General features: G+C 44.0%; 1 protein-coding gene across 10 annotated transcripts in view; it reads left to right on the top strand.

The window, feature by feature from the left end:
- The window catches only part of SLC25A13 (solute carrier family 25 member 13), a 228,256-nt gene that overhangs the window by 144,998 nt on the left and 57,473 nt on the right, over positions 1–25,785 (top strand). For 9 of the 10 annotated variants that reach the window (XM_006061079.4, XM_044946462.2, XM_044946463.2 and 6 more), the window contains 4 exons: positions 206–293; positions 769–927; positions 15,880–15,932; positions 17,248–17,328. In XM_006061079.4, coding sequence (XP_006061141.3) covers positions 206–293; positions 769–927; positions 15,880–15,932; positions 17,248–17,328 — 381 coding nt within the window. The remainder of the gene's footprint in view (positions 1–205; positions 294–768; positions 928–15,879; positions 15,933–17,247; positions 17,329–25,785) is intronic. The other variant, XM_045166352.1, reaches the window with a different exon arrangement.

The following is a 25,785-nucleotide window of genomic DNA, read 5'->3' as shown; positions in this document are numbered from 1 at the left end:
ACTTGATTTTAAAAATTGACAGCAGTAATTACTTTTTATTGAATTTACAAAAATCTAACCATACCTTCTTCCTCTTTGACATTCTAGCCGTATCGTGAGTTTAAGAACGCAGTTGTAATTTAAAAATAAAATAACGTGCTCATTTTTGTTTTGATTTCCTTTCTGTCTCCTGTCTTCCCACTCTGCAATTCCTGTGTACGCAAAGAAGAAGGCATCAGTTGATTCATCTCGACCAGTTCTCCTGCAGATTGCAGAGTCAGCCTACAGGTTTGGTCTCGGTTCTATTGCTGGAGGTGAGTCATGGATGAGTGCAAATTGTTCATTGTTATTCTTCTTTTTCTTCTGATTTTTTTTCCACTTTGAAATATCGAAGGAAACAACCTTCTCTGGTCTTTTCCCAAGCTAGTTACCAAATCTGTATCTATGTGATGGGATAACAGCAAAAGGAAATTTTTCTTCGTACCCTGCATTTGATCAGGGACTTAGAAGTAACTTTTTCCTCACATCTGTCTGCAGATGGACTTCTAGATATTGGTTAGTAATGAGGCTAGGCTGTAGTGATCTGCTTTTTAAAATTTGAACTCAGTGGTATCCTTTTATCAGGAGACCCTTGAGTGAAAGCCACTGTTTGTTTATTAAGGACGTAGAAAGTTCATTTTAAAATTTACATGTGCACAATTTCTTTATTTCAGCAATCTTATCTTTGACTATCTCCTTCTTTCCTGTGACCTTAACTTCTTCTGAATTATTGGTATTATTTGATTGTAGCTGTCGGAGCCACTGCGGTGTATCCTATTGATCTGGTAAAAACTCGAATGCAGAACCAACGATCGACCGGCTCTTTTGTAGGAGAACTTATGTATAAAAACAGCTTTGACTGTTTTAAGAAAGTGCTGCGCTATGAAGGCTTCTTTGGACTGTATAGAGGTTAGTGCCATGTGCTAAATTCATGAAAGGTACAATAGTAGTCGGAGGTTTGGTTTTTCCATCTGAATGCCTGAAATGTATTAGAGAGACTGTGTTAAAATGGAAATACAGCAGATTCTCAATTATCCATGCTGATGGGTGTAGGCTGGAGGCTCTAGGGCATGGCGAATCAAAACAGCCCATAATCTGAAAGACATTTATATTGCTCTGCAGTATGTTTTGTTTCTTAAAAATAATTATTTTTATAAACATGTCCAGTAAGTTTTTAAAAGACTCATATTGTTTGTGTTCTTGAAATAACTCTACTCACCAGTTAACAGGGAAGGGCAGCTGGGGGATAGGACAGAGCTTACTTGGGACAATGATTCTCCTTGAATATTCCACAAAATCGTCCATCAAGCCTCTAACCAGGGGTTCAGTGCAGCCCTCCTTCCTTCACTGTATTTTTTTTTTTTTGAAATTAAAAAATTTTCATTATAGAGTGTAGGCTCTCTAGTTGTAGCATTCAGGCTTAGTTGCCCTTAAACATGTGGGATCTTAGTTCCCTGACCAGGGATCGAACCTGCATCCCCTACATTGGAAGGTGGGTTCTTAACCCCTGGACCTGCAGTGTGTGTGCTCAGTCACTTCAGTCGTGTGTCCTACTCTTTGTGACCCTATGGACTGTAGCCTACCAGGCTTATCTGTCCTTGGGGTTCTCCAGGCAAGAACACTGGAATGGGTTGTCGTGCCCTTCTCCACGGGAGCTTCCTGACTCAGGGATCAAACCTGCGTCTTTTTTGTCTCCTGCTTCAGCAGGCAAGTTCTTTACCACTAGCGCTGCCTGGGAAGTGCCACCGCCCCCCCCACCTCAAATATTTATTTATTCACTTGGCTGTGCCTGGTCTTAGTTGTGGCATGTGGGATCCAACCGGGACCCCCTGTGCTGGGACCCCGGAGTCTTAGCCCCTGGACCATCATTCACTGTCTTTTTCTGAGTTAAAGCTGCCCCTTTCCCTTCCTCAGACTCTGTACCCAGGGGAGTTGATTCACATGCCACTCTAGCCAGGGACTCCTCCTCTATCCAGCTGTTCCTTTCAACATCTAAGGCTCATTTAAGCAACAAGAAAAGTAACAAGAAGTATGTGATCAAAAGGATCATCACAAAGGATCCCACAGACACTGACTGCTTGACCACTCGCCTAAAAGCCATGACTTAACTTCCCAGCCCCTCCGTCTGTGATTGCTTTGCATAAAGAGAAAAGAAGTAAAGGTATCTGCCTCAGCTAAAATCCAGTGTTGTGAGACAGTTCCAGCTGAGCCACGTTGCTGTTTGGCAGATGCAAGGTGTGTGTGGGGGGGAGAGGGGCGGTCCCTCCCTTACCCAGCCAGTACTTGCTCTCGAAGAAGAAAATGGTATTTAATACTTTTAGAGACAGACCCGGAAACTGGCAGCCATGTAAGCCTGTGCCGCTAGGCCTCTTCTGCCATCTGCTGACTTCAGTCTTCTTCTTAAGCACCCAAGTTAAAAAAAAAAAAAAAATCAACAACAAAGACCCCTCTTAAAATCTCTCACCTTAGAAATGAGGGGGTTTCAAACTCCAGTGAAGCTCCATTTTGCAGGTTCTTTGGTGCAGGTAGATAACCTCCATCAAAGGCCTTTTGATCTTTCTCTGCCCTCTTTCCCTCACCCCCTGCCTCTTCTCACAATTGGGAAGGTCTTTGACCCCAGGTGATTGATGATGACCCCTACAGGGTCACTGCCTTCCATCTGAAATACTTCTCCCTCCTAGTGACAACAAGCCTTGCAAATGAAAAGTCCCCCCAACTAGTACAAGGTTAATGTCGCAGTTCCTGCTTTGCACTGAGTGATTCAAGCAAAGGCGACCACTTTACCTTTTCACGTGGGTTGTTTTCTGCGGGGACAGTTTTGAACCTCAAGCTGGACAACACTAGTCTGTGGGCTTCCCTTGGTATTGGGTTAAACATCAAGGGTGCCTTAGAATTGTGAGGAAATAATTTCTGTCCTGTGAATGCCCTTAACGTGTTGACCTGGTTCACTTGAATTTTGAGTCCCTTCTCTTTCCTCTCTGACCACACCTGGTGGCTCCTGATTCTTGGTAGCACCTGGAATTCCTTCCTTGACCTGTCCTTTTGACCTCATGGACAAAACAGCTTGAAGTGTACCTGAGTTCTGAGCTGCTCTGGGCCATCCCATAAACCTCATGCTGTTTCAGTTACATCGGAGAGACTGGAGGAACTGGTTTTAACTCCTTAGGGAAGGGGGCTGTGTCCGCCTACTAGATAGACATGGAGACTCCCTTTGAACACCAAAGAGGCGACTCCTCCTCGTTTTCCTGGTTAGAAAGAGCCATTTATCTAACCTGTGTGGGGTGTCTGATCCCTAAGGGGTGCTCTTGTCAGAAGTGATGAGTAGAGTGTGAATATAAGATGAGGAGTGCTGGGAGTCACCTACGTTCATTTCTCTCTGACTTCTTATCTCTTCCAGTTGATAATTTTAGAACAAAAGATGTACTGTAAAACTTTTTTAGTTTCTGTTTTGTAATTTGGATCTTGAGAGCAGAGGTGATTGGCAGTGTTTTTGAAAAAGTGTTTATAATCTTCATAAATGAATTATTCCTATTCTTGATTGGCTGGGGACTAATTCCCTTTTGTGCCTTGCGCATAATCATTGATTAATAATTAGATGTAACTGCATATTTGTAAATGCTTATCATTGAATAAGAGAAGGATCAGATGAAAATGGGAAACTGTCATTACCAGCAAAAAAATGATAATAGAAACAGAAAAACCCCAACTATTTCTGAGAATCCGTATTCTAACTTTTGTATACAAAGTCAAGCTATAATCACCCACATGTGGTTCTTTGACTATAAATTTCTTATTCAATGTAATTTTATTGTTTAAAAATTTAATATTCCAGGGGAAAACAGTTAAATTTTAATTTTGAGAATTTAGAAATGCTGCTGTGCACACTCTACTTAGCAATACTGGAAAAGATGGCAGAGTACATCTCTAATTTATAAACATGTTTCAAAATATTGAGCCTATTTTTTCCTATTGTGGAATTTTGCTTAACATGTAATTTTTCTGCATCAGGACATATATAATTGCTAATATTTCCTGAGGAGGATAATTTGGGGATATTGCAGAAGTAAGTTCTCTCCCCTGTTTTAAAATTAGCTTTGTGTATATTTGGAGAAAAAGTATATAGCATCTCTCTCTTTTTCCTTCTTACAGTGAGAACACAGGATTCTAAAGGGAGCAGTTTTGTATTTAGAAGTAGTTCTCATGGAACTCCACAAGTGATTGTTATTTTTAAAGGACGCTTTCAGCACGAGTTGTTTTCCTCTGTGCTTTCTCTGGCAGTTGCCAGCATCGCTCACGGTCCTGGAAGTTATCCGATCATAATCAGGGAGGCTACTGATAACGCAGCTCTGGGGACTGCTCGTGTTGTCCTCCATGGATGCTGAGTCCAAGGGCTTCTAGTGTTGTGAGTTGGTGAGGTCCTCTCCCCATATTTCTGTGCACTTCCCGGCTTCTTTGTCCATCAGAGTCTCTTAACTTTGGGGGTAAGTTTGGTGGTTACAAAAGATCCCCTTAGAAATCCTATGAGACTGACCCTGCAACCATTCTCTGTAATACAGACTACTTTACTTTTCTTTACAGGAAAATTAATTGATTTTTCTAGGCCTGTATTTTTTGAAATTCATGCCCCCTAGGCTAAGTGTATCTGTATCACAGGAAATAACACCCAAGATAATCCAAATCTCCCTCAAGTCACTTGTAAAAGTCTTCCTCTGTTTCCTCCCCAGTCTCCAGATTGATTTAATGCACCGAGGTGTTTAAAATCCTTAATGAATTACCTGACAGCTCATTTGATTTGAATGAACCGCATGACCAGATGAATCAGTTATTGGCCGGCTGTAGACTTGGCTTATTAAAGAGAAACGATTGATTGGGTGATCATCCATAATTAAATGCTCTTAACGTTCCAGGAATAACTAATTTCTGCCTTAAAATTTTTGCCACACTCTCCTCCCTCAGATGCTTCAAGTAATGAGATGAGTACCCTTAGAAATTGGAAAATGTTTTGGGGAGGGAAGACCATGGGGAAAAGGATGCATTCAGGAAAAATACTTCTTAAAGGAAGGTTTTAGTTTTTACTTCTGCTTTTGCAGAAGAGGAAAAGAGGAAAATCTGCCAGAAAAGGAAATTAGATAATTTTATGATTTAAACTTAATTTGGAGTACTACTTAGTCTTTAAGGCAATTAGCAAGGGGAAAAAAAAAAAAAAAAAGGATGTTTTTTAATCAGCCCATGGACCAGGCTTGCAGAGTTTTAAATGTATCTATTTCAGGTTGTCTGCGTGCTGCAAAAGCAGTCATCTTCCATCCTGGAATGTTCTCAAGGTGACATCTAGAGGATGTTGTGGTGATATCTCAGGAAGTTTTTGATATCTTTGCATTCTAGAAGGAGGTGGTGTTGGACAGCTAGTTTAAGCTAGGTCTCCTGGGTGTGGCTTGTGGTTCTATAGAGGGGAGGCTCCAAATTATATGGATCCACAGTGGGATCCCTTCTTTAATCCTTGTGGATAAAAATAAGTCCAAAAATCCTATCACCAAAATAAAGCAATTGGAGGTCCTATAAGAAGGCAGGCGTCCTGGCATAAACCACAGTGAATCTGTGCACTGCGCTGAGTCATAGTGTCCATCTGTGTCCACCAGCACTTCTCACGAATGCAGAATGGTTTGTTCTGCTCCTCATTTTCTTGGCCAGTTTCTGCACATTTTCGTTTAGGGCGATAAGTTGTGACTAGATCAAAAAGCAGATATTTGGTTGTAGGAAATCAAACAAAAATGAACAGAAAGCTTGGACAGTTGCTGAGCTGGGTAATCAAATCTCCAGAAGTCTACCGGGAGCACAGAGCTTTCAAAGGGGAAACTGAGGTGATGGCAACTCGCAACTGGGGTGGATAGGATTGGATCGTCAGAGGCTGGAGAGGGCCTGATGGAGAACAGTGAGGAGCTTAGAAAATTGGGCAAGAGGAAACTAGGCAGAGCCTCGAGAAGAAAAGATTAATTAGCGAACAAATTAGTTCCAGGCCTCAAGGATGATCATTTATAACTAGCTACGACCTTTACTAGGGCTTCCCTGGTGGCTCAGATGGTAAAGAATCTGCCTGCGATGCAGGAAACCCAGGTTCGATCCTTGAGTTGGAAAGATCTCCTGGAGAAGGGAATGGCCACTCACTCCAGTATTCTTGCCTGAAGAATTCCGTTGTCAGAGGAGCCTGGCAGGCTACAGTCCATGGGGTCGTTAAGAGTCGGACACGACTGAGCAACTAAAACTTTCACTTTTCATTGCCATTGCTGAGGCTGAAACAAGGGCAATAGACAAAATCTCAGCACCCAGGAAGTTTAGATAGAAGAAAAGATAACCAGGACCCCGAAAGTTGCTATATACCAGAGTGAAAAACTCGAGGAAGAAAGGTACAATTCTTCTTCCCAGTGATCTTCTAAGAAGTTCCCAAGGAGGACTCACAGGAACCATGATTTTTCTAGACCATGACAATATCATCCCTCTGTGCTTTAACACTCAGTCTCCCAAAGCCATCCCGAGCCATAGCTAAAATAGCAGATGATTCTTGACATTTTGAACAAAAGTATCTAACCCAGATAAGCAAGCATTTAAATCTTAATATCTGCCATGCGCCTTGCTCTACCATATACTTACCTTGGGGTGACACCCTGAGAGCCGGTGGAAAACTGGATTGCAAGAAGGGCCATGAAAGGGGATAGTGTAGTTGGTGGGGGTTGGGGGGGTGCCTTATGCCTGGGGGCTATATGAATCAAAAACAGACAGACACAGGGGAAGGGAGGAGGGAAGAAAGCTTGAACAAGTGAAGAGAGAAGGCCATGGAAATAGGAGCAGGAATAAAAGCCGTGAGGCAGGGTGCGCAGGGCGCTGATAGCTCCAGAATAAAGGTTAATCTGATGTTGAAAGCAAGGCAGGCTCTCTGGGAAGATGGGAGCAAGTAGAGGGACCTCCGTGCAGAGGTCAGGAGGCTAAGAATTTAACCTCGGAGGGGTCGCCTCGGGGTTGAAATTAGATAACAGAAGGGCACTGGATGTGGCTCCGGCCACAGCAATAGGAGTATTTTCTGCATTAACATCGTCTACCAGCCCTGTAGCATGTCTCTGCCCTGCCTGCCTTCCACCCCACCTTACATGCTCTAAGCTACCTTTCTCCAGGTTGGGCCGGTCACTTTGGAACTTGTTTTTTGTCTGAGCTGATACAGAAGTGATGTGATGAGATTTCTCCCTTATCGTGGCCCTGCATCATCTGTGCTCCCCCGTGTCTTGTCCAGAGTGATCTGTTGGGACACCCGCCGTGTGATGGTTATAGTGGTTGGACTGTCAGTCCAGTCCCTGACCCACTGCTTTCTCTGAGCCTCGTTCCCCAGCCGGGCCCTGACTCCCACTTGTTCACCAGGTCGTAACCTGCAGTTCGCCTCTGCCGGCCAGTGCCTTCTCCCGTTTGAGAGGCAGACATGGGTTCCCACCCTGGCACAGCCACCGTTCTTGAGCGGTGGGAAAGGGCCAAGCCATGCAGCCTGCCAGCCCAGTGTGAGCTGGCACTCAGAGAAACATGCAGAATGGGCTGGAAGAAATGCCTTTGTAGACCAGAGAAGGAAGTTGGAACAGCAAGTCCACTAGGGTGAACAGGGGAAAAGTGAGCGTTGAGGGGCAGAGAGCCTTGTTTTGAGAGGCGGAGTGGGGCCACATTCAGCTCAGCCACTGCACAGACACCACGTTGTGAGGGACTGGGGAGATGCTGCTCAGCCTTGTAGAACCAGTTTCCCTGAAGGACACCAGACTTCCCTGGTGGCTCAGATGGTAAAGCGTCTGTCCACAATGTGGGAGACCTGGGTTCGATCCCTAGGTTGGGAAGTTCCCTGGAGAAGGAAATGGCAACCCACTCCAGTACTCTTGCCTAGAAAATCCCATGGACGGAGGAGCCTGGTGTCCATGGGGTCACAAAGAGTCGGACATAACTGAGCGACTTCACTTTCACTTTCCCTGAAGGAGGGGGAGGATGCTGATGATGATGAGCATAAAGAACAACAACCAAAACACACATCTAGAGTGCTTACTGTGTGCTGATACACTTCCGAGGGTTTTGTGTGTGTTGTTTCGTCTTCAGGACTGCCCCGTGCACATACTGTGCTTATCCGCATTCTACAAATGTGGAAACTGAGGTTCAGGGAGGTGGGTGTAACTGAATCACGACTGCACAGCTACTAAATAACAAAAGTCAGAATTCAAACCCAACAGCCTGGCTTCAGACTCTATGCTGTTAATCACCTGGCTCTTCTGCCCCTCAAGAGAAATTACATGGCAAAAAGTGGCTCATCATCGGAGGTTGAGAACTGTTTAAGTTCTTAGCTAAGGCATTATATTTTAGCTAAAAATGTAGCTGAAGATGTGGTGTTCTGTCTGTACTGCTTCCTCACCTTTGCTAAAGAATGTGGTGCTGCTGGACGCTGTCAGTGCTTCTAAGCTTGGGGCATAGCCATGGGGAAGAGCATTATACTCCCGTCACACTCCCCTGATTCCTGTGCTCCCATACTTTCCTCATTCTTGACAGGGAGCACTCTTCAGGATGAATTGCCTCTTAGAGGCAAGAGGAGAATCAAGAATATGCCATGAACAGATAGGTAGAAACATGACCTTTTTGGAACACACAGTCTAGGCTGTGAACAGTGTCTGGCTCTTTATATACAGTTACTCATATCATTATCATAATAAACCAGTGAGTCGTAATTAGCATCCTTGGTTTACTAACGAGGAACTTAAGAGTTCAAAGGATAACGTCCCCAAGATCACTCAGCATGAAAGCAGGGCAGACCGAGGATTCCTCGGTCCTGGTTTGTCAGCCTCCAAGGCCCCAGTGCTCCAAGCCATTCATTCTGTTGCCAAGCCATTGGGAACAAATAGCTTTAATCATGCCACTGTTATTAATGAGTTTCTCTCATAGTAGCTTCTCACCCGGAGATTCTGGAATTATATATCTCTAAAAAGTTTTTAAGTAAAAACTACAGCTCAGTAGCCCTTTGGTCAGCATACTGTTCTCAGAAACTTCCTTTTGGGGGTTCTCTGTAAAGCCTGCAGTTGAAGTTCCTGGTGTGGGCTTAGCTTCCACATCTTTTGCTCAGTCCTTTCTCATCGAGTTGCATAAAGGACGGGGATCCGAGGGGATCATGTGATTTATATCTCAACCCCATTAAATCTGAAGACAAAATACTATATTAATATTGTACCCTGTAAATCTTTTCTCGCATTAGCAGCCTTCTGGTAAAGTTTGCCAAGGAAGCATTGCCACATGTGCTGATGGAGCTGAACTAAAATGAGAAGATTAGAAAACTAACCACACTAATAAATTTCATTTGAGGCAGTTGGAAAACAGACTGCTGTTTTGACAAGTCAGAAACAACACACACATGCATTCTCTGTTTCTAATGGTTAAAATGAATTTCCAGAATCCAACAGAAACATCTTGTATTAGAAGCCTGATTTTTCTGCTGAGTTATCCAGATGTCAGACATACATGTGCTTTAAACTTCAGTGTGATCGCGTTGAGCTGCCTTCACCAGACTGGCTGTTTTAGGCATTACCGAGCCACATCACCCTTCCTCTTTCTGAGGTCAGGGAATCAGGAGGTTGTTGAAATCCGCAGCTCTCTGGCTTCCCTTGTCCTGCAGATCAGGACCCCTCCCAGAGGGCGTTTGGCCACGACCGATGGCGTCAAGGCCCACATGTCTGCTGGCTCTCAGATTGCCATCCACAGCCACCCTTGATTCCCAAGGTCACCACCACAAGAATGATCCTGATCCAGTGCCTCCCTGAGTGCCAGCATCTGGCCTAGGTCTTAGAAATGGATTTGTACTTTGGTTTTATTCTTACTGGATTAAGTTACTCATTTTATACAGTGAAACTCAGGGCCTGATATTAAATTACCTTAACCTCCCAATTATTCTTCCTGCCTTGGGTCTCTGCCCTTACCATCTGTCCTTCACCTGCCTCCAGAACTCTTTTTCTTTTCGAAGTTTCCTCTTTAAAAGCCACCCAGACTTTTTCCCAAGCCCCTTCGTGTGGCCTGCGGAGAAACAGCACAGAGTCCTTGTTCAGGAGCACCCCCTAGAGCCAGCCTGCCTGGGTTGAACCCCACTGTCCCACATACCAACTGAGTGCCCCTGGGCCGGCTCCTGGAAGTCTGCCTCAGTTTCCTCATCTGTTGATGGGATAAAAAGGACATGCGCTGAGTTTTGCTACTGACTTGTGGTGTGGGTTTCATATTGGGGCTTTCCTTGTGGCTCAGATGGTAAGGAATCTGCCTGGAGATAAGGACGGTAAGGAGACCTGGGTTCAGTGCCTGAGTGGGGAAGATCCCCTGGAAAAGGGCATGCAACCCACTCCAGTATTCCTGCCTGGAGAATCCCATGAACAGAGGAGTCTAGTGGGTTACAGTCCATGGGATCGCAAAGAGTTGGACACAACTGAGCGACTAACACTTTCCGTGGTGTGGGTTTCATATTGGGGCTTTCCTGGTGGTTCAGATAGTAAGGACTCTGCCGGCGATGCCGTAGACCTGAGTTGAATCCCTGGGTCAGAAAGATCCCCTGGAGAAGGGAATGGCAGCCCACTCCAGTATTCCTGCCTGGAGAATTCCATGGACAGAGGAGCCTGGCGACGAGCTACAGTCCATGGGGTCGCAAAGAGTGGGACACGACTGAGCGACTGACGCTCTCACTTCCTCTGGCGTGGGTTTCGTATGTTGCTTCCCATACAGCACACACAGTGGTGTGCGGCATGTAGTAAGTGCCCCCATACTGTCATTATCTCCACTGTTGTTGATTCGTTGAATTACCTCTGCTACCGTTGTGTGTTTACGAGGTCTGTGACCTCGCCCCAGCCCTGCCCGTGCCGTGAACTTGAGATTTGGGTGCCTTTTCACAGTCTGTTCTCTCTGCCTAGGCCGCCTGGCTCTGCATCCTCCTCGTGTCTCTCTCCTCCAGTGAACCTCTGCTTGTCCTTAAAGAATCACGCCCAGGATCTCCTCCTCTCTGATGCCCTGCTCCGCCCTGCAGGCAGAGTAGCTGGTTCTCTCCACTGTGTTCCCAGAGCGCTTTGGCGCCCCAGGGCTGTGGCACCCAGCACTCTGTGTTTAGGTGCTGTGTCCCGTCTTTGCACACAGACACCTGGGTCTCCCTCTTTCTCTAAGCTGACACTGGCTCCAGGGCACGCCACGATCTTACTATTTCAACCTAGTTTCTTCCAGTCCCAGGCACAGACAGCATTTGGTAAATGTTTGCTGAACAAATAAATATTTGCCACCCTATATTTAGTCTTAAATGCAGGGTTTTCTCTATTGTTTTGTTTTGGTCTCTGCTGTTCACAGGGCATTACTAAATTTATAGTGAGAAAGACAAATCTCGGTCGCTTAAAAGGCTGGCTGAAGTGATTGTATCTAACGCTGTAGTCATTTGGCTGTGTGGGCTGTTTTTTATTAGTCATTTAAAAAGACTGTCACAGGCTAGTGATAGAGACAAGAGATCATCATGCAAATCACAGTGCTATCAACCCATCCATGGTTTTGGTCTACAATTTAATGATGAGAAAAATACATCCAGCCAGTAAATATTTAACTAAACATTTCCGTACTTGACCTCAGTGTGGAGAGTAGAATGGAAATTGTGAATGTTACGATGTAGTTTAAATAGCTTATGCCTGAATTTTACTGGTAGAAATGAATGTTGTGTTTTCATGAAGTAATCGTAGTGCTTTTTTTCCTCATAGATATTATCTCATGGTGTAAGTAAAGGATTAATAAGTGAGTATAGTTCAGGAGGAGGAAATTCTTACTTTGAATAAGAGTGCTTGCTTTGCCCAGATGGTTCCATATTCACATGTTCTGTGCTGTTTCGGTTCATTTAGATTAAAAAGAGCATGGCCATACTCAAGCTAGCAAGAGCATAGGGGAACTTTCCATAAGAGTTCACATGAGGGAGAAGGAAAACCAAGCACTCGTAGGGATCCCAGGGCAGGAGTTTCACTGGAATCTGGCCCCAGTGGGTCCAGAGGCTGGTTAAGGCCGACTCTCCCATCTGGGCACCTTCACAGCCTGTGTGTTCTCTCTGGTGTCCATATTCTATTTGTGGCACATTTCTCCTCTCTGCTAGGCCACTTCCTTTCCCATCACAGTCTCTGCTTCCTTCTGGCGTTCACACATACATGGCTTCGACTGGCCACTTTTCCCATGCCACACGGCACCTTCTCAGCTTGTGCCTCTGTGTTAACTGGCTCCTCACCTCTGAGGAACTAAAAAGCCTCTTGATGAGAGTGAAAGAGGAGAGTGAAAAGACTGACTTAAAACTCAGCATTCAAGAAATGAGGATCATGGCATCTGGCCCCATCACTTCATGCCAAATAGGAGGGGACAAAGTGGAAACAGTGACAGATTTTATTTTCTTGGGCTCCAGAGTCACTGTGGATGGTGACTGCAGCCATGAAATTAAAAGATGCATGCTCCTTGGAAGAAAAGCTATGACAAACCTAGACAGAGTATTAAAAAGCAGAGACATCGCTTTGCTGACAGAGGTCCATATAGCCAGAGCAGTGCTTTCTCCAATGGTCATGTCCGGATGTGAGAGTTGGACCACAAAGAAAGCTGAGCGCCAAAGAATTGATGCTAGTGAATGTTGTGCTGGAGAAGATGCTTTTGAGAATCCCTTGAACTGCAAGGAGATAAAACCAGTCAATCCTATAGAAAATCAACCCTGAATATTCATTATAAGGACTGATGCTAAAACTCAACACTTTAGCCACCTGATGCGAAAAACCAACTCATTGGAAAAGACCCTGATGCTGGGAAAGATTGAGGGCAAGAGGAGAAGGGGGCAACAGAGGATGAGATGGTTGGATGGCATCCTCGACTCAAATGGACATTGGAGTTTGAACAAAACTCCAATGAGTTGGACTCAAATGGAGTTTGAGCAAATTCCAGGAAATAGTGAAAGACAGGGAAGGCTGGCACATTGCAGTCCATGGGGTCATAGAGTCAGACACAACTTAGCAGCTCAACAACGCTGCCACCTCTGATGACTCTGTCCTGCTCCTGGGAGAAGGAGTCTGGACTCCGTAGCTCCACTTGTGGTACCAGGTCCAGGTTGCTGAACCCATCGGTTATTCGCCTTTAAGTGCCTTGCCCTTGTCCAATCAGCTCGTCGCCCTGGAGGCTCAGACGTGGCTGGCTAGAGAAGATGTTGCAAACCCAAATAATTATAGGATCCAGGCAGGTTAGTTATGTAAGTGAACAAATGAGGCTGGATATGGAAGGGCAGATACACGTTTGCATATTAGGCATGCTGCTGCTGTTGCTAAGTCGCTTCAGTCATGTCCGACTCTGTACGACCCCATAGACGGCAGTCCATCAGGCTCCACCGTCCCTGGGATTCTCCAGGCAAGAACACTGGAGTGGGTTGCCATTTCCCTCTCCACATGTTAGGCATAGGACCGAGTTAGTTCAGTTGCTCAGTCATGTCTGACTCTTTGTGACCCCATGGACTACAGCACACCAGGCTTCCCTGTCCATCACCAACTCCTGGAGCTTGCTCAGACTCACGTTCATTGAGTCTGTGATGCCATCCAACAGAGTTGGGTGTTGTCTAAAGGCATAGACTCTTGAGGGAAAGGGCTTAGACTTGAATCCCAATCTCACTATCTATCATCTGCACAACTTAGAACAAATGACTCAACCTCTGTATGCCTCAGTTTCCTCTCTGCAAGCAGTAAGGATTAAATGAGTTAGTAAAGTGCTTAAAATGGCCCCTGACATAGAGTAAACAGTGTGTTAGCTGTGTTTTTAGAGAACATTTTGATTGGCATCAGCATCCTTGTCATTTATTTTTACAATGAAATGAAGTTTCTTCAGTTTTCCTAAAACATGAAGCTGTCTTGGTTTCATTAGTTCTTTAGTTTCTCCCCTTTTTGCAGAGCCTCAAGCACAGAGAGATGTTTCCTCTAGTGTGAGGATATCAACAGAGCATGAAAAATGATGAGCAATACTTGCCCTTATTGCCATGTAGGCATTAGGGCGTGGTAGGGACCTTGCTGAATTGACGTTTGGGTCCTGTATAAAGGGTGGAGCCTCCCCCAATGGGAGATAAATTGCTAAAAGGTCAGAAGGAAGCCCAGAGTTGTCAGATCATTAATCAGTCAGTCCATCAGTCCAGTCATCCATCCAGACATCTACCTATTTATCTTTAAAATAAGCTCAAATTAGGTTTCAAACCTGTGCTACTCAGCAAAACACATCTGCAGACTGGATGCACACAGCCCTGGCGCTAGAGACTTTTGGCTGTAGACTGTTCCTTTAAGAAGATGGTGTGGCCAGAGCTGGTCTCTCCAAAGAGGCTGGAAACAGAGCTTTTTATATAGCAAATTAGGAAAGTGAATTTACTGGTGAAGGATGACACCGTGAAGCCCCTCCCAAGGACAGCAGCATGACCCAGGAACAATATATTCTGACCCTTGGGTTTCCAAGGAAAAGTGTCTGTCTTTGATTTCATTTTCTTAGAGCAGATGAAAAGATCATTTTAGCTCAGATAGGTAGGTCCCTAGTGTCATAACCACCTTTCCTAGAAGTGGCCCTTTCCTGTCAAAGACCACACCTCCTCCTCGTGTTTTGATTCTTATTGTTGCTCAGTCACGCAGTCGTGTCTGACTCTGAGACCCCATGGACTGAAGTCTCCTCTGTCCATGAGATTTCCCATGCAGGAGTACTGGAGCGAGTTGCCAGTCCCTTGCCCAGGGGATTTTCCTGACCCAGGGGTTGAACCTGCATCTCCTATATTGGCAGACATGCTTCTTTACCAGTGAACCACCTGGGAAGCCCTGTGCACTGATTGATTCCCACTGCCGCTGACGTGCTCAGACCTGAGCTCCTCCCTCTCCACCCCCATCCTGTTACTCTCGACAGCCATCTCCATTTCCACCAGGTAGTTTTTTAGTACTAAAACACCAAGCACTGGCAGTCAGATTGTTGTTTCTCACTGTCTCTTCTCTGCACGCACAGACGCACACAGCCACAGTCACACACATCTCTGCACATCAGTATATATGCCTTGTCTCCACAGGAGCCAGAGCAGTCATTGACAGTATGCGTTAGCGCATCACTCTCCTCCAGATGGAAAACCTTCTCAACTTACAGTTTCTCAAACTCGGGTCCTGGTTTGGGTGTGGCTCCTGCATCAGGCCCCTGCTGTGTCTCCCTGTGCCCGCCTCATCCAAGAGGGCAGACTGATGTGCTCCGTCATGTTTGAGCACAACGGGCTTGTGCCCACTCTGCTGTCTTTGCCCCGTGTGTTCCCCTCCCTGAAATGCCTGCTTCCCAGTAACTGTCACCTTTGCAGGAATGCCTCTCTCCTCCTTCCATCTGAGACTGGTCAGAGCAGGAACCTTGTCTGTCTGGTGCTCATCACCAAGTCCTAGTTGCTAAGGGTATAAATGGCTGAACTGTGGGCAGTGAGGGAGCAGGGTGGGGAGATGAGAAAAGTATTTTAAAAAAGGATATATTCACTGAAGTCCACTTATTTAAGAGGTGGGAGGGAAAAGAGCAAATTTGTGAATAATGAGATTTCCTGATTCACTAACACTGTTGACTTACCCAACGTGCAAACTATCTAAAATGTGAGAGGGAATTTGCTCAGACCTGGCTCTCAGAGATTAGTACCTGAACAGTCCGTTTCGAGTATTCTCATCCAAGGTAAGAACAGAAAATTGCAGCCCAGACTGCCCTGGTTTTTACATGGTGATCCCTTCTTTAGAGCTGCTGATATGTTTAGTCAATGTTAATTTATTTAATATGCTTCTACTTTTCGTTGTTTTTCAGGTCTGTTGCCACAGTTACTGGGAGTCGCCCCAGAGAAGGCCATAAAACTTACAGTAAGTCTTTTGATTTGATGCTTCTGATGAAGGTCGTTTGCACATATTCAGGAATCTAGCAGAGATTCTTAACGTGAAATAGCAGGTCTGTGTTTCGTCGGAGGCGCTAACTGATCTGAATGTAGGGCACTCACCACACACAGCTTTTTATTATTCCCCGAGGTAACACTGAACATCCGAAAACGTGATAATGTATTTGAAAGGGATTTTTGGTGGTCGTCACCATCACCGTCGTCGTAGCAGGGGCAGCGGCAGCAGCTGCATGTCCTTCAGCGCTGACTGTGCTGGGCGCTGTCCCGTTTTGCCTCTGGGGGCTTTCATCCCGAGCACACTGCGTACAGACATGGAGAGTGAGGCCCACGGCGGGCAAGTGTTTGCCTGCGTTTGCACAGGTCATCTGTGGGAAAGCTAGAATCCAAAAGCAGTTTTTTTCTGACTCCAGAACATATCACTCAAGTACACAAGTAATTTGTGTTCGAGGTGTAACATTTGCCAGAGCAACAGGTTGAGGAATCTGAGTTCTGGTTGAAGTTGGTGCTCCATCACATTGGTTCTCCAGTTCCCGACTCCTCTCTGACAGGTGGTGAGTAGTTAGTTCGGATTTCTGGAACGGGTCAGTGATCACATTGTCATCACAGGTCATAAAGCCCCCGAGAGTTAGACCTTCCCTCTGGATTGGGCTGTGTGGTGCGGGTGCTGAAATTTTCCTTTTATCATCTTCCAATGTGACTGGTGGGACAGCTAATCTTCTGATTGATCCTTAAAATTGCTTTTAGTATACACCATTTTGAGAATATTGTACTTAATTAATTAATGCTCTTGACGTTCTTTGAGAATCCTTGAGAAATTTCTTAGATGCTGAGTTTCTACCATGCTGAAAGATCTGCTCGGCTAAATGTGTTTCAGTGATGAAGCTGTTTGAGATTAAATCCTGTTAGAAGACTTGAAAGTGATTTTTAATCAAACCTTCTAAAAGTTTTTAAGTTATAAAATGTATGTTTTAATTGTGTCTCTGTTGTTAATATGTCTCTCTCTCTATGCTATGGTAATTGCAGACATATATGAATTAGGCTTGTTAAACCACCTCTCTTAATTTATATTCTCCCCCAAACATCAGGAATGCATATCTATATATTCTGGCTTTCAAAAACAACATATATGAGATCAAGAGCAAAGTCTTAAGCTCGTTCTTTTATTCAGTTTATGATTACTCCAAAACACTGGAAGAAAAATAACATTTATGTACAGTTGTATATGTGTGTTTGATGACTATCTCTATATTTTTTATCAGCTTTTCTAAATATTTTTCTTCAAGGTGAATGATTTTGTGAGGGATAAATTTATGCGCAGAGATGGCTCAGTCCCACTGGCAGCAGAAATTCTTGCCGGAGGCTGTGTAAGTACCTTTTGCGGATCTCAACACTGAAAAGACTTGTTTCATGTACATAGCCCTACCATGCTACCCAAGTGTGGACTAAGGCTTCTGTTCCCCACAGATCCTGCTCAAGGGCCCTGTCTACTAGGGCACCCTGGCGTTTCCTAGACAGGCAACCATTCCTGAGGTGGAAGGGGTAAACGTCTCTGGTCTTACTGCCTGTTGAGTCATGCCTGTTAAATCCGCCATTGCTTGCAGCTGGTTCTGCAGTAGAAGTCGTCTGTGGCAGAAGTGTATGGCCTTTGAGCACATCTTTGCTGACCTTTCCTGGAGTTTTATTTTTCATGCAGTCTTTCCTCATGGCACCCTCTGCTGGGTCAGGCACTGGGATTTGTAGTTTGAAGCCAGCAGCCATAGCCCTCTGCTTTGCTTTACTTCACACACGCCAGCAGGTCTTCAAGGCTCCCTGTGCTTCCGGGAGAAGGAGGTGGGGGGTGATGGGCAGAGTGCACTCTGCATTGTCAGAAACGCTTGGAATGAGTATTTCTTTATGTGGACAGACGACCTGCATCTTGTTCCTGAGCTCGGCAAAACATCGTGTCTTTTTTTAGTTCACGTACGGGTTTGTTCATGTGAGTGTAAATACCTTAAGTAAGTTAAACTCTTCTACAAAGACGGGTGCTATTTAAAGATAAGGTTGGTTAAGTAAATGGTCTTTGATCACTGGGGCAATAAATATGGGTATATTTTCCATCTAAAGCTGTGTTTCTTGTACAAAAGATGAGATCACTTTTTTTTTTTTTAATTCGCTTGTTCTGTGCAGGAATTGGTGATCATAAAATGATCTTTTCTTGAAAAGTCATTGAGTTTAGAAGTTGGGAAAACACCCGAGAATATTAAACCTTTGTCTGGAGAGGGCTTATTGTCCTAACATTGAATAGGGTTCCCTGAGTGTAGCAGGAGTGACAGAGTCCTAGCCTCTGGTGATTCTTAAGAGGCGGACGGAATTTGGCTCCAGCCTGACTCTTTCTGTTTGATCACTGACCTGTCAGAGACGGCCAGGTAAGAGCCCCTTGTCCTGTAACTTTAGGAGCATTGAGGATGGAAAAAGGGAGCCTTTAATGTCCTAAGTGAAAAGGACACACAATAATAATCAAAAAGAATATGAGGAGTTGCAGACATGGTTTTTGCCAGTAAGTATTCCTTTAAAACAACTCTAGCTTCCAGTTGAATGACTAGGTTTTCTAATTTTCAATAGGCATAACCATGGGCTATATTTAGTGTCTCCTTAAGGCTGCTACCAGGGGCCCGAGAGAACGGGCCGATTCAGTAGGTCAGGTAGGTTTGTTATTTTTTTCAAAGTCAGGTTTTAAACTTGCTGAAAAGACATGATTATATATCTCTGTAAGAATTTAAAGTGGAAAACTAACTATGTGATACTACTCAAGATTTTTGGCAATAATCTTGAGCTTTATTTTCTTTTTATGAAAGCATTTTGCCCACACACAGGCCTGGGTGCCAAGGAGATTGGTCGTGGCACGTATCGTCTGCCGTAGGTGGTCTTGTTTTTTCGTTTGTGGTCGCCCATTTCAAATACAAAGCACCGATTGGCATCAGACGTGGTGCCTAGTTATTGTAAAGTGGTGCAGCCCCTTTTCAAACCTGATCTAAACACAGGCTTAAAATTGGAGCCACTGGGGCTTTACAGCTACTTAAAATATCTGCGAAATGAGGTTTGCCATCCTTCATCTCAAAGGTTGGGGAGACAGTGGTCCTCCGTGTTTCGAGCCTCCTGTTTTGATTTGTCCTGCCCCTCCTTCCCCCATGCCACTGCTTTAAGAAGTAAGAGTTTATTTTTCAGGTAAGCAATCCTGTAGGTGGCAAACAATCCAGGTACTTTAGATCTCTGAGTAGTGGGTGGCTGGTTTCATTCAGCATGTGTTTTGGAAGTAAGCAGCCACATCTTTCTCTGCAGGCTCTGGTGGCCCTGTCTCTATCCTCAGAGCCCGTCACATGCCCCCTTAGAGGGTCCTTGTGAGGGTGCTTCTGCCTTGCTGGCCAGCCTGGACAACAGAGAGTTTAAAAGATGGTGTCACATGGGCAGTTCCCCTTAGTTCACCCAGGCATCGCCCAGCCACGGGAGCTCACTTGCTTTATTATTACAGAGGATTAGCATACATGGCTGGCTTTTGCACTTATAACCGCAAATTCTGGTTTCTTTGAAGATGGTTTTTTTGTGTGTGGTTGGTTTGTAATCTGTTTTCTACAAAAACAGGGGTGAGATGCAAGGAGGTCCTTGTCTCCTAACCTTAACTGTCTCCTAGCTAAACTAAGGCTTGTTTTTATAAGATACGTATTAGGAAAACAATAAAAATGATAGTAAATTTGAAGGAAAGGGTTGAAGGAGAAAGAATAAAACTGGTCTCATTCGTTAATTTTTAGGATAATTAAATTTGTGACTGACAGATTAAAAAAAAAAAAACTTCTGTTTCACTGATGTGCATAAAATGATGAATCTAGCCCTAAACTCACTCACTACGCTAGTTGTGCCGCACTCGGTCGTGTCCTACTCTTTGTGACTCTTTGGACTATAACCCAGCAGGCCCCTCTTTCCATAGGATTTCCCAGGCAAGAATACTGGAGTGGGTTTCTTCCTGACCCGGGGATCAAACTCCAGTCTCCTGCACTACAGGTGGATTCTTGAGTGCTGTGTCCCCTCACCTCTGCACTAGTTTAGAGCACTGTTAAAAGTTTGACTTCAGTTTGCCAAGTGTTTTTGTAGGTTGACACTTGCCAGTAGTGACATAATCAGCACACTAGATGCTGAGACTGGGGTTTACAAACTCTGGAGTCTGAAAGGGGCCTTTTGGTTTACGCTTGCTGTGTTTAAGCTGGTTTTCTGCTTTCTCAGTTAGACTAAGAGTTGTAGGAGTTTTAACAGAGACCTGGAGCCTCAAGTGTCCCTACACAAGGTATATATTACTGTCTGTTTCTTCCGTCCTTTCTTCCCTTCCTGGGTCGGGAGCTCAGTCCAGGAGGGAGACCGCTCTGGGGTGGTCACGGTGGGCAATGGTGGAGGCTTTCAGGATATGGGGCAGAGGACCTGTCGCCACTACCCATCTCCAGTTAGGCTCCCAGTGACTGTAAGCCTGACATGTCATCTCTGAGTATGTTGTTATCATTGCAGTGTTGCTGCTGCTTTAAGAAAAAATAACATATATGGTGCCATGTGGTCTGTAGGTTATAGTCCTCGATTCAAGTAAGTCTTCTGTGCCTGTTCTAGTGGAATAGAGGCTTGAAATCCTGAAGGCACTGGGGTCTTTGGTTTTTGATCTTCTGATCTTAATGTTGTCTGAAAAGGAGACAAATGGTTCCATCATGGCACCGTTAGATTAGCAGTCTAATCTACTTGGCCTGAAAATCCACATTGAAATGAAAAGAAGTGAAATGATATTCACTGGGAAAAAATGTCAAAAAAGGATAAACCTCCATCCTGTAAAGCTCATATTTAGTAAAAATTATCTGCATACCAATAAAAATTAATAGTATTCTGCAGTAATTTTTTGAAAGACAAGCAAATATGCTTGATAATGGGCTTCCCTGGTACCTCAGTGGTAAGGAATCTGCCTGCCAATGCAGGAGATGCAGACAACACCAGTTTCATCCCTGATCTGGGAAGATCCCCTGAAGGAAGAAGTGGCAACGTGCTCCAGTATTCTTGCCTGGAGAATCCCATGGACAGAGGAGTCTGGCAGGCTACAGTCCATGGGGTCACAAAGAGTTAAATGCTGCTGAGCATAATGGGTCTACAGTATTTTTCTTTCTTTTTTAAAAAATTTTATTTTATATTGAAGTACAGTTGATTAACAGTGTTATGTTAGTTTTAGGTGTACAGCAAAGTAATTCAGTTATATATATATATATATATATATATACATGTATGTATTCTTTAAAATTCTTTTCCAGTTTAGGTTATTACAGACTATTGAGCAAAGCTGCCTGTTCTATACAGTAGGTCCTGTTGGTTATCTGTTTTAAAAATAGCAATGTGTTCATGCTGATCTCAAATTCATTCTCTGTCTCTCCCCCCGTGCCCCCCCCCCAACCCCAGTTAACTGTAAGTTTGTTCTCTAAGTCCATGAGTCTGTTTCTGCTTTCTGTGTGCATGAGTGCTCAATCACTTAGTCGAGTCTGCTCTCCACAACCCCATGGACTGTGGCCTGCCAGGTTCCTCTGTCCATGGAATCCTCCAGGCAAGAACATTGGAGTGGGTTGCCATTTCCTACTCCATTTTCTGTTTTGTAAATAAGCTTATTTGTATCAGTTTTTTTGAAAGACTCTGTATGTAAGCGGTATCATATGGCGTTTGTCTTTATGTGACTTAACTTCACTTAGAATGATAATCTCTGGGTCCGTCTGCCAACGGCATCACCTCACTCTTCTTTATGGCTGAGTAGTATTCCATCGTGCATGTGTACCACATCTTCTGTGGATGGGCATTTAGGTTGCCTCCGTGTCTCGGCTGTTGTGGATAGTGCTTCATTGCACATCGTGGAGCATGTATCCTCGTGAACCATGGTTTTCTCTGGATATATGCACAGAGTGGGATTGTTAGGTCATATGTTAGGTCTGTTTTTAGTTTTTTAAGGAACTTCCATACTGTTCTCCATAGTGGCTGTACCAATTTACATTCCTACCAACAGTGTAGGAGGGTTCCCTTTTCTCCACATCCTCTCTAGCATTTATTGTTTGTAGATTTTTTTTTTTTTGGTAATGGCCATTCTGACTGATATGAGGTGGTATCTCGTAGTTTTGATTTGCATTTCTCTAATAATTAGCAATGTTGATCATCTTTTCATGTGCCTGTTGATCATCTGTATGTCTTCTTCAGAAGAATATCTATTTAGGTCTTTTGCCCATCTTTTGATTGGATTGTTTGGCCTTTTTTGATATTGAGACACGTGAGCAGTTTGTAAATTTTGGAGATTAATCCCTCATTTGTCACATCATTTGCAGATATTTTCACCTATTTTGTGGCTTGTCTTTTGTTTATGGATTCCTTTGCTATGCAAAAACTTCTGAGTTTAATTAAATCCCATTTGGGTTTTTTTTTTTTTCCCCCACTACTCTAGGAGTAATGGAAAGATAGTAATGGAAACTGCAAAAAAGATATTGCAGTTTATGTCAAAAAATGTTTTGCCCCTATGTTTTTCTCTAAGAATTTTATAGTATCTGATCTTACATTTAGGTCTTTAATCCATATTGAGTTTATTTTTGTGTATGTTGTTAAAGAATGTTTTATTTCATTTTTTACATGTAACTGTCCAGTTTTCCCAGCACCATTTCTTAAAGAGATTGTCTTTTCTTCACTGTATAGTCTTGCCTCCTTTGTCATAAATTAATTGGCCGTAGGTACGTGGGTTTATTTCTGAGCTTTCTATCATGTTCCATTGATCTGTTTTTGTGCCAGTACCATACATTTTTAATGACTGTCGCTTTGTAGGATAGTCTGAATTCAGGGAGCCTGATTCCTCCAGCTGCATTTTTCTTAAGTCTTGAGATTGCTTTGTCTCTTTGGGGTCTTTTGTGTCTTCATACAAATTTTAAGATGTTTTGTTCTAGTTCTTTGAAAAATGCCATTGGTAATTTTTCCATCAAGATATATACATGTACATTTGTGTGTGTATATGTGTGAATCTATCTAATGCTTATGGGAGTTTATATTCATTTTAAGAGAAAAAAATAGTTGATGTGTTCACATCATTGGTTCTGAAAGGGATTGGTGAGAATATGCTCATGGAAAAACATGACATGAAAAACAATCTCAACACATTGTTGACTGGGGGATTTTTGCAGAAATTAATGCTTATGGCCGGTTGATTTGTTATGTAAGTGAATATTGAAATAATCTCCTGTCAATACCGTCCAAGTAACAAGAGATGTATTAATACATCTCTGTTCAGTAAGTTAATTGCTCACCCCCAGAAGTAAGTATGACCCTAGTATTGTTGCCTGTATTCCCATTACTCTGGTAATTTCCACGTACAGGATGTTTTTTATGCCTGTGTGTATAGCTGTGTATCAAAATACCATTTTTAAGGGATGTTTTTATAACTTTTTTTTTTTTTGCTTTACATTCAATTGCAATTAGTTTCTATGGTTCAGAAAAATAAAAAGACACAGACACCCATGTGCCTACCACTTAAGATGTCAAACTTGACACACGCAGCCAGAAGCCCGCATGTACCTGTCCCAGTAGTGCCCCCGTCTCCCAAGAGATAAGCCTGTCCTGAAGTTGGTGTTTTTCACTCCCACACCTGCTTTCTATACTTACTGTAACATCTGAGTGTATCCCTCAGTGAGATAAGTGTTTGCTTTTGGATGCTTGGTTCTGACCCACTGCAACAAGAACACAGACCCAGAGGTTCCTGTACTGGTGCCTTTGCCTATTTTCATACTCGTGCAACTGTGTGCTTTGCTTGGAAGAAAAGAATAGTAAATGGAAATATTATTTTCAAATGCTGTAGTGTGGCTGGCATACAGTAAGTCTGTCTTATGGATGTGCGGATTTATAGAATTTTGGATAAATATAGTTGGAACAGTATACTTTATTTCTTTTTTTAAAATTTTTACAGTGTTGTGTTGGTTTCTGTCATATAACAGGAATCAGTCATAATTATACATATATCCCCTCCCTCTTGAGCTTCCCTCCCCTTCACCCACTGCATCCCTCTAGGTCCTCACAGGGCACCAGACTGCGCTCCCTGTGCTGCATAGCAACTTCTCCCCAGCTCTCCATCCTATATGTGTCGATTGTACTTTTCTCCATTCATCCCACTCTCTCCCTCTCCCACTGTGTCCACAAGTCCATCTCTTCTCTACTTCTGTGTCTCCATTCCTTCCCTCAAAACAGTTCGTCGGTACCATTTTCTAGATTCCATATGTATGTGTTAATATACTGTTTATTTTTCTCTTTCTGACTTGACTTTGCTCTGTATAGCTGGTGATAGTTCCATGCACTGGAGTGGTGCACAAGCTCCCTACCTGCCTTACTGTCCGCACTCCTGCTCTTCTTCCTAACGGGAATGGTGTCAGTGTTTCTCCATCACTGTGGAGGAAGGATGTTCTGGCTATCTATTGTTGTGTAACAAGTCATCCTGAAACAGTAGTGGCCTCAAACAGCAGTTGACGACTCTTTCTCCCGGTTCTGTGGGCTGACTGGGTGCACTGGGGCAGTTCTTGCCTGTGATCTCCGTGTGGTGATGGGCAGACAGCAGCTGGGCTGGCATCGTCTGAAGGCTGTGCTGGATGGCCAGGATGGCTCCTGCATGTGGCTGGTGCTGGTGCTTACTCTGGGCTGGGAGCATCTGGGGCTCTTGTCCAGAGCACCTGCTGGGTTCCTCGCTGTAGCCTGAGCTTTTCAAACCTTGGCAGCTTGATTCTAAGAGAATGCTTCCCCAAAACAAGCACTTTAAGGGTACTGGGTAGAAACTGCAAAACTTCGTATGGCCTGGCTTTCAATAGCATTTCTGCTTCATTCTGTCGGTCAGACAAGCACTCTGCCAGTTCAGCTTCAGGAGGAGAGAAGTTAGACTCAGTCTCTGAGTGAATGAGAATGACAGCAAAGAATCTTTAAACTGCCACTGGAGGGTCCAGTTAGCAGTGTCATAGGATAGGAGCATCCTCATTGCCCTGCACGTTATGAAGGTTTCCTAGTTAATCATATGTCTTCTCCAAGGACCTGTTGGTGATTCTAGAACCCATTCCTGTTCCATAGCACTCTTGGTTGCAGGGAGCAGAAGCTCACTGAAAAAGGAGTAACTCAAAGTTTCCATTAAGGATATACATGAAATCAAGGGCTCTGGAGAATTTAAGTGGGCTACTCTCTCTGTTTTCTCTGTGGCTTCTTGGTCTCTCTCACAGTGACTTTGCATCTCTGCATAGTTTTAAAAGACTTTCCTTTTTTCTTATTGGAATATAATTCCTTTACACTGTTATGTTAGTTTCTACTGTACAGTGAAGTGAATCAGCTACAAGGCTTTGCTTTTTTTAGAGCAGTTTTAGATTCACAACATTGAGAGAAAGATACAAAGATTTCCCATGTACCCCCTGCCCACATACCTGCATAGCCTCCCCATGATCAACATCCCCACCTGACTGGTGCGTCTGTTACAACTGATGAAACTGTATCGACACATTAGTCCTTCGGAGTCCATAGTTTACCTTAGAGTTCGTTCATGGTGTCATGGATTCTGTGGCTTTGGACAAATGCTTCCCTGGTGGCTCAGGCTGTAAAGCATCTGCCTGCAATGCGAGAGACCCGGTTTCGATTCCTGGGTTGGGAAGATCCTCTGGAGAAGGAAGTGGCAATCCACTCCAGCACTCTTGCCTGGAAAATCCCATGGACGGAGAAGTCTGATAGGCTACAGTCCATAGGGTTGCAAGGAGTCAGACACTACTAAGCAACTTCACTTTTAT

The sequence above is a fragment of the Bubalus bubalis genome, chromosome 8 (genome assembly GCF_019923935.1).
Source record: "Bubalus bubalis isolate 160015118507 breed Murrah chromosome 8, NDDB_SH_1, whole genome shotgun sequence".
Lineage (NCBI taxonomy): Eukaryota > Metazoa > Chordata > Mammalia > Artiodactyla > Bovidae > Bubalus > Bubalus bubalis.
This window is presented reverse-complemented; position numbering and strand designations above follow the sequence as displayed.